Source organism: Tarenaya hassleriana, unplaced genomic scaffold (assembly GCF_000463585.1).
Source record: "Tarenaya hassleriana unplaced genomic scaffold, ASM46358v1 Cleome12, whole genome shotgun sequence".
In the NCBI taxonomy this organism is placed as follows: Eukaryota; Viridiplantae; Streptophyta; class Magnoliopsida; order Brassicales; family Cleomaceae; genus Tarenaya; species Tarenaya hassleriana.
The window spans coordinates 677,625-686,467 of record NW_010962392.1 but is presented as its reverse complement, the minus strand read 5'-3'; the positions used below and the strand labels follow the sequence as shown (position 1 = coordinate 686,467).

Genomic DNA, 8,843 nt, shown 5'->3' with positions numbered 1-8,843 from the left:
AGCGGTTTTAACCATCGAAAATGGATTATACAGGCGTGGAATCTGTGGAGCCATGGAAGAGCAGAGGAGCTCGTGGATCCGTCGATAAGGGAATCGTGTTCGAAACCTGAAGCTCTGAGATGCATACACGTGGCAATGCTGTGCGTTCAGGATTCGGCGGTGGAGCGACCGAACATGGCTTCGGTTCTGTTGATGCTGGAGAGCGAGACGGCGGCGCTTGCTCTGCCCAGACAGCCGACCTTCGCTTCGAGACGAAGCTCCATCGACGTCAACTTCGTTCTTGATTCCAGCCAGTACGTCGTCTCTTCCAATGAGATCACTTCTACTCTTGTTCTTGGACGATAATATCCAAAAGGTTTTTTTTTTTTTTGAAATTCGTTTGATTTTGGTGATGTAAATGGAGCCGTTTAAATCATTGATTTAGTTTTATATTTAAAATATTATTTTAATTATCAGAAACGGATTTTTAAAAAATCCATTACAATGATTGATTGAAGATTTGATGGGTTGTGATGTAATTTACAGCGATTACGATTGATTAAAAACCCGATTGGTTTAATCCTAATCTTCTGAAATTTTCGACAAAATGTGAAAACTATATTTAAAATTTTTTAAAAATCCTAATATATATATATATATATATTCAATCGCGTACATATAGACATAGATACATACACATGATATTATATACATTGATGCATGCATAATCAATCTGGCCCTAAAAGGAAATTGGAATATAAGATTTGTAAACATAGAATGTTTTTTTATTAAGGTTATTAATGATGGTAGTTTTAAATTGCATTAGCCACGTATATTAATTAAAAATCTACTTGAAATTTTGTTATTATTTTCGAGAATCCACGTTTCCTCTTTCCTGATAGAGCCGATTTCGGTTGGATTCCTGAAAACCTTTTGAATTTAAGGACAGTAACCTCCGTTTCTAGAAGAGGCTTTCGTTTTATCCCCAAGATGCCCTCTTCCACGGGAACAGAAGGGCAATATCGTCATTTCGATGCAAGCCATGGTAAAAGCATCACGGTTCACGAGTCTGCGGTCTCTTTCTTGTGGGTTTTTATTTCGAAGACGGAAAGGCGAAGCCTTTGAGCAGAACAGCTCCAGCAGGGATCCTGTAAGCCTTTCTCTCTCTTCTCGAAACCTAGAGAGAGGAAGTGGACATGGCGTTCGAGTTTCCGGACGATTTCATATGCCCGATCTCTCTCGAGATTATGTCGGACCCGGTTATTCTTCAGTCGGGTCATACCTTCGACCGCGTCTCAATCCAACGGTGGCTCGATTCCGGCAACCGGACTTGTCCCATCAGCAAGATTCCGTTGCCGGAGAGTCCTCTTCTGATTCCCAACCATGCTCTCCGGAGCTTAATTTCAAATTATGCCCGTGTCTCTCCTCAGAAATCACCTCTCGGGGCCGACGATGAGCAGCCCCAGGCTTTAGTCTCTGCCCTCGTCTCCCGATCGTCGTCTCCTTCGCTGAAGCTCCAGTCCCTGATTTCCCTGGCCCGAGTCACGAAGCGCGACTCTTCGCTGCGGCGGAGGGTCACTGAGTCGGGCGCCGTGCCGGCGGTTCTGGAATGCGTCGACTCGGGCAGTCTCTGTTTGCAGGAAAAGGCGCTCTATTTGCTTCTGAATCTCAGTCTCGAAGATGACAACAAAGTGGGTTTGGTCGCCGATGGAGTGGTTAAGCGGATCGTGCGCGTCTTGCGTGTCGGTTCGCCCGATTGCAGAGCTGTTGCTGCTACTCTGCTGACGAGTTTAGCTGTCGTGGAAGTGAACAAAGCCACAATCGGCTCGTACCCTGATGCAATTCCTGCTCTGGTTTCTCTTCTCCGTAACGGAAATGGCCGAGAGAGCAAGGAAGCCGCGACGGCTCTGTACGCTCTCTGCTCATTTACTGATAACCGGAAACGGGTTGTGGATTGTGGGTCGGTTCCGATTTTGATTCAGGCGGTGGATTCTGGGCTCGAGAGGGCGGTGGAAGTGTTGGGACTTCTTGCCAAATGCAGAGGAGGAAGAGATGAAATGATAAAAGTAAGTGGGTGTGTTAAGGTGTTGGTTAACGTGTTGAGGAATGGGAGTATTAAGGGAATGCAATATGCTCTTTTTATCCTGAATTGCTTGTGTTGCTGTAGCCGGGAAATTCTTGACGAGGTTAGGATAGAAGGGGTTATAGAGATATGCTTGAATCTAATGGAGGATGAGGGTGAGAAAGTCAGGAGGAATGCTGCTAGTCTAGTTCGAACTTTGCATGGAAATTCAATGATTGCTTGATTGGGAAAGTCGGGTTTTCGGGTTTCTGCTAAAAGAGGAAGAGTAAAAAGATCAGTTTTTTCTCGGGTGGCGGCCGGGTGTTAGTTCTCTCTGGTTCGAATGGTCCGGATATGGAAGTGAGTCGGGTTTTTCTGTGTTTACCTGTTTCTCCTCTAGTAGTTCATGTACAAAAGAAAGGGAAAAAAAGGGCCTAGGTTTTCGGCGATCATTTTGGGTTTCTGTACATTAAGGTAAAGGATCATACAGACAAATGTTGCCGTTGTCTCTTGTTTCTTTAGACGGTTGTAGCTTCAAATTGCTTCAAAATGTTCATTTTCAAGAATTATAATCCGTTTCGATGTTTTAATCGTTCGTTCCGTTCTTGAAGCGTTTATATCCTTTCTGTTTTCGACAAATGCACTGATGCCTCATCAGGTTTATTACATGGAAGTATCTGATTCTTGAACCCTAAACCCATGCAGAGCACCTTAAATATGCATGTGTTAGATACTATATATATGTATATATATATATATATATGTGTGTGTGTGCATAATAATGTTGTTGAAGGTGTGAAATAAAGAGAGGATTCAGCTGTGGATGATTCTGGTAAGCCTAAAAGCGGGGATCATGTCATATTGGTCGGTTTCGGTTCAATTTTGTCGTCCTGCATAGAGTTTGAATGGCCATTACGCATATGTGAAAAGGGATGATGATGATCATTGTTTTCTCATCCCTTTTTTTGTCCAAAATGTTTATTTGCCTGATTCATTGCCACCTTTTCGAGAATCGTATGATGATGATGATGATGATGATGGTGATGATGCATCATGCTTTTAAGTATGTCCTGGAAGAAATTCCATAGATCCCATAGCAGAAAAGATGAAGAAGCTCCCACCATGATGGGAATAGGCTGGTTTTCAGTACTGCAGCTTCAGGTGAATACCCTTATCGATATTCATCATATTTTGGACAGTTCGATTCGGAAATGGTGTCGAGTTTTTCGATTCGGTATTGTTAGGTTTTGAAGAACGATACCGAAAGGCTAGGTCTAGAGTTGATGAAGCATAGATAGAATCTTGATTGGGAATAATATTCATAGATTAAGAAGAAATATGTCAAAAAATGTTAGTTGGGTCGTTAAAAATTCACCTATTCCTAGTTTTGTTTATTTCTTTAGGTCGGTCTAAGTTCGGTTCCTTGTTCATTTGGTTTTCTTGCATTGACTTTGTTCTTCTCGTGGGCGATAGCAACAGTGTTCACTGTGGTCCGTACACAGAATCTATTCCCTTTCGGACATTATGCTCTCTTTTTTCCTCTTCGTCATGTCGTGTCCATGACCGTTGATGTTGTTTATAATCATGAATCCTCCAATTGTTACCGTTGATCTCAAAATATGACTTTTTGTCGTGTGGGTATTTTTTGAAACCTCTTTTTTTTTTAAAATATTTTGAAAACATTAGCCCGACAAGAACCATAATTGTTTGAGTAACTTGTAATTAGGATCATATATTTTGAATCGGATTTTTAAAAATAGGAGGAAAACAAAATTTTAAAAAGTCAAATATAAAATAATTCAATCAAAATTGATATAATTATTTGATTTTTTTTGTAACGGAGTGTTTTGTACCCAGATTCAAATTAATTTTAAAATCGGAAATTAAATAACGTGATTTAAAATATACGTATTTTTTTTTCGAAATTTGATATTCAAATCGAGGGCGAACGCCTTTTTTTCAAATTTGATATTCAAAGTGGGGGCGAACGGAATGCACATCATAAAGAAGCTCAATGATTTGTCTCCGAAAAGATGTTTTTTTAATAAAAAAATTGGATTTGTCTTTGCTTTTTTTTTTTACCAACCGGAGTTCGCTTTATTTGTCTAAAGACGATTGCTTTCTTGTCCTTTTATTGTCCTTTAACGATGTGATGATCTCCCCTTGATTCGAGAGAATGGGATTGTGGCTATGGATAGGAAACTTAGACTAGTACTTCTAAATTCTAATTATACACATGTTGAATGCATCATTCCCTTTTTAATGATTTTTTTCCTTTTTGTAAAATTACTATAACTTGCACATAAATCGAAATCCTTCATGTTTGATTTTTCGAATTTTCCCATGCAAAGATTTTGTGATCGAATATAAACCATGCAAAGACTAACAATAATGTTCGATATTCAGGAGAATTCAAACCGATATGTCCATATATCTGGTCACATTTCTCCATTCAAGAGTTCAGACAATTCCATTAAAATGCCCACGTTTTAAAATATTCAAAGACGTGAGATTTCGTTTAAATGTTTCTCTTTGTCTTAGCTTTAAGGTTTACACAAAGGGTAGATTCCATAAATCAGAAGTGTTCATCTGAAACGTGCTCGAGATTGGCATCAGACTAAGCCCTCGGCTTCTTAGATCTTGTCTTTTACATTCTCGATTCGATGTTCTGTCCGAAATCTGTATGCATGAGAGAAATTTCACGTCTTCTCACCATAAATTATTTGAATCCACTCATTCAGAGGTTCTTTTTTTTTTTTTTTTGTAATCACAAGCAAAAGGATCGTCAGAGAAATTAAATACGAACCTGCGGCTGGCGTTGAACTGGTGCTCCAGATTTCAGTTGTGGTGGATTGCTCAAGATCTTTAAGAGTAAAAACAAATGAAATCAGGGTTTGATGAAGAAACAAATCAATGGCGGTAATTACAGTTTGCAGTTCATCATCGTCGGATTTGGACTTACGGTAACTTGTTCATGAAGAAACTTAATGTATTCTACCGCCTCGTTTAGGACAGAAGCTGTATCTGTCTGCATAAATTAGACAGGGGAACAAATATTGCAAATTAAGGCTTTCATCTCAAGTGTATATTTATCGATCTCTTACGGGATTTTTAAATCTCGGCTTTTATAACGTCATAAGAGATGGGGAGTCTTATACCTTCCCGAATGGTGAAACCAACTGCTGAAGAGTGGTAATCCGGTCCCCGAGCTTCTCTTTACGAACCTGAGTTCGACAAATCACGATCGTTTTCATATCCAAAACAGGAGTTTAGGTTGTGAAACTGATCGAAATTAGGGTTTGGCGAAAATCTCTGTACTGACTTTAAAGCTTGGCAATGGTGAAGGTGTCTCGATTCTCGGCCTTTTCAGTTGTGGCGATTCTTCCTCGTCATAGCCTTCCAAATCTTCAGTCTTTTCATCATTTATCTGAAACCCGCATCCCGAATGCATCAAATCAGCATATTCCAATATGAAAACTCAAAGAAATTAGCAGTTTTACTGTGTATTAATCAGTAGCTAACCAACCTCGGAAGCGAAGTTCTTGCAGGGTCGATGTTCCTCCTCGGGCTCGGACTCACGAAAGATCGATACAACTCCCGAATCGTCGAAAAGAACATTCTCGAAGAATGCCAAGCTGTCCAAGAATTCAGGCTTTGCAGTCTGTTCCGTTCTTGGACAAGAACTCGAAAACTGCTCGTGAGGTTCGAACAGTCCTTCAAAGAAAGTGTTCGGATTGAACTTTGCTTCTGCATAACCTTCACCGTGACTGAACAACAAATAAAAAACGAATCAAGAACGTAAATATGTAGTAACCAAACTCTCCATATGAACCAGAAATATATGTGTGTGTGTGTGTGTATATATATATATGAATCTTTTTTCTCACATGGTGGATTGGTTCCAATCTGGTGGCGATGGTACAGGAGAAGACAGCTCAAAAGGCGAAACTTGTGAGGTTGAATCGAGACTTATGTCGGAATTTGGATCGAGAAGATCAAAGTTCTTCCAAGAACACACGTGGTTGGACGAATTCCACCAAGTTCCGGCGAACATTCCGGTCCTTTCGAACTCTTCTGTCATGTTTTTTTTTTGGTCGTTTTGAAGCTGCGTTTGCATGGGACACAAGATGAAGATGAAAGGTGGTGTGTATATATATAGCAACTGTTTTTGGAGGGATTTGAGTAGAGGTTGATATTTTTTTGGGGATTACCTAATAACCTACCAAAGAAAATAAATAACCATAATATAAAAGCTCCTTTGTTTAGTGGTTGGGTTTATATCAAATATATGATACATTGTTATATATGGGTTTATATCGCATTTCTTTTGGAAAAAGATATTCTTGTTACAAATTATTTAAATAAAAGATTTATTGATCTTTCCACAATTTTTTACTAATATATTTTGTTGGATTGAAATATGTGTCTCAAAACCTCGAGTAATTAAAGGTTGGTGGTTTTGAATATACAGAATACGGACCTAGTTAATTTTGTGTCTGAATATTATCTCTTTTTACGCTTCTTTCGAAGTCACTTCGGTTTAAGAAAAAACACGTAAAAGGCAAGTCAACGTTACCAAATCCATAGCAATCGGGTGGTTATACATATATATATATATATATATATATATGTTATAAAACTGTTATACATTAAAATCCGATTTATAAATATAAATTCGTGGGGGGTTAAGTCATTCAACTCTTCTGGGTTTTGGGGATTGTCTTCATTTGCTTTGGAAAGGTTCCCGACCATTTTCTTATATTTAAACATTTGCTAATGTCATATGGTTTGACTCCTAAACCATATAAAACCCCACATCAATTTTCTATCATTTGAATAATTTGGTCATGCCGTCTAATCATATAATTACGCAATGTCGCAATATTTTTAATCAGCAATAATGTCTCAAAGTCAATTTAACTTAGGGGATGGGAAAGGGTTTAAGAAATTTAATTTATTAATGATTTTTAACACACACACACACACGCGCGTATATATAATAAACGATATGGGTTCATTAACATTCATGCGCCATGTGGACCGAATTCAAGAAAATAGGCCCAAACAGATCAAACTCGACAGGTCTGAGCCCAATTAAGCAAACTCTCATGTGGCAAATAAAATGCTTTGGTTAGAACAAAATAAAATGTCAGGAAAAATATACAAACCTTACATTTAGCAAAACATTACTCAAAAATCCATAATTTATTCTAATAATGGTTATTGATCGCCACGTTTGCATGAACAATCTCTGGGAATAATGAAACATATGTTTAGGGGTGTAAAATGGGCGGGTCGGGCCGGGTTCGGACCGGGTTCAAAACGGGCCTAGAATTTTTCGGGTCTAGGATCAATGGCCCGGAGCCCGGCCCTACAGAGCTTCGGGCGGGTTCGGGCCGGGCTTCGGGCTTTTTATTAAATAAATTTTTTTTTTGCGATAATAATAATAATAATAATAATATGAAACATTTAACAAAAATATTTTTAAAACCGATAACAACAAAGTTATTTAGTTCACAAATAAAAATAAAATTGAAAAAATTATCCAAATTGAGCTCCTACCACAATGCATTCAAATGCTCAACAATATGAGTTTCCGTGGGAGACCAAACGAGGACCCGAATGCCCACCTTACAAACTTCAAGATGAACTGCAAGACAATCAAGAAAAGACCGAGGACTACCCTTGAAGACGTGTTCCTTGAGACTTTCCCCTACTCACTTACGGAGAGAGCTAGAGATTGGCTCTACACTCTTGAGCCAAATTCTATCTCGACATGGGGTGAAATGGAAGAACAATTCCTTATGCAGTACTACTCCCCTACCAAGACTCAACATGCGAGGAATCGGATCAATGCATTTGTGCAAGAGGATGGGGAGAATCTCCATGACGCATGGGAACTCCTACCACAATGCATTCAAATGCTCAACAATATGAGTTTCCGTGGGAGACCAAACGAGGACCCGAATGCCCACCTTACAAACTTCAAGATGAACTGCAAGGCAATCAAGAAGGGACCGAGGACTACCCTTGAAGACGTGTTCCTTGAGACTTTCCCCTACTCACTTACGGAGAGAGCTAGAGATTGGCTCTACACTCTTGAGCCAAATTCTATCTCGACATGGGGTGAAATGGAAGAACAATTCCTTATGCAGTACTACTCCCCTACCAAGACTCAACATGCGAGGAATTTGTCTCTTTGGTGTGCAGCTCTTCCGGTGCATGACAAGAAGCACAACCGGTAGAGATCAACTCGTCTTCGACCCCGAAATAGAAAGGACCTTACGCTTCGCTCGTAGACAGCAAAGACAGTGGGGAATGGCCGAAGAAATGCTGAGAGAAAACAACGCACGAAGAGAACAACCCGAGATGGCCGAAGAGTTGTTGAGAGGGGTCAATGCCCAAAGAGGTCCAGCCCAAGCACCCCCTAGAACGCTTCGAACATACACACAACCGAAGCACACTCAGTTACTATCATGTATCAATCGGGGACCACTAGAAGAACTTGAACTCCTACCGCAATGCATCCAAATGCTCAACAACATGAGTTTCCGTGGGAGACCAAACGAGGACCCGAATGCCCACCTTACAAACTTCAAGATGAACTGCAAGGCAATCAAGAAGGGACCGAGGACTACCCTTGAAGACGTGTTCCTTGAGACTTTTCCCTACTCGCTTACGGAGAGAGCTAGAGATTGGCTCTACACTCTTGAGCCAAACTCTATCTCGACATGGGGTGAGATGGAAGAACAATTCCTTATGCAATACTACTCCCCTACCAAGACTCAACATGCGAGGAATC

The 8,843-nt window shown here is 39.9% G+C and overlaps 3 protein-coding genes across 4 annotated transcripts in view; 2 read left to right on the top strand and 1 right to left on the bottom strand.

Annotated features, from left to right (window-relative positions):
• LOC104806264 (G-type lectin S-receptor-like serine/threonine-protein kinase B120) overlaps nucleotides 1–431 on the top strand; it is a 3,904-nt gene extending 3,473 nt beyond the window's left edge. Inside the window, exon 7 of one of the 2 annotated variants that reach the window (XM_010531072.2) lies at nucleotides 34–431. In XM_010531072.2, the coding sequence (XP_010529374.1) occupies nucleotides 34–345 (312 nt within the window). In that variant the 3' untranslated portion in view covers nucleotides 346–431. The other variant, XM_010531073.2, reaches the window with a different exon arrangement.
• A 643-nt stretch (nucleotides 432–1,074) lies between these two features.
• On the top strand, nucleotides 1,075–2,631 carry LOC104806263 (U-box domain-containing protein 8-like). The gene has a single exon (XM_010531071.1). The coding sequence runs from the start codon at nucleotides 1,176–1,178 to the stop codon at nucleotides 2,283–2,285; it is 1,110 nt and encodes a 369-aa protein (XP_010529373.1). The 5' UTR covers nucleotides 1,075–1,175; the 3' UTR covers nucleotides 2,286–2,631.
• A 1,960-nt stretch (nucleotides 2,632–4,591) lies between these two features.
• Nucleotides 4,592–6,145, bottom strand: LOC104806981 (transcription factor bHLH103-like). Its single transcript, XM_010532099.1, has 7 exons — nucleotides 5,929–6,145; nucleotides 5,568–5,808; nucleotides 5,364–5,468; nucleotides 5,200–5,265; nucleotides 5,004–5,069; nucleotides 4,848–4,904; nucleotides 4,592–4,720 (listed from the first exon to the last, which is right to left on the bottom strand). The coding sequence occupies exons 1-7, from the start codon at nucleotides 6,120–6,122 to the stop codon at nucleotides 4,592–4,594; spliced, it is 858 nt and encodes a 285-aa protein (XP_010530401.1). The 5' UTR covers nucleotides 6,123–6,145.
• Between the last annotated feature and the right edge of the window lie 2,698 nt (nucleotides 6,146–8,843).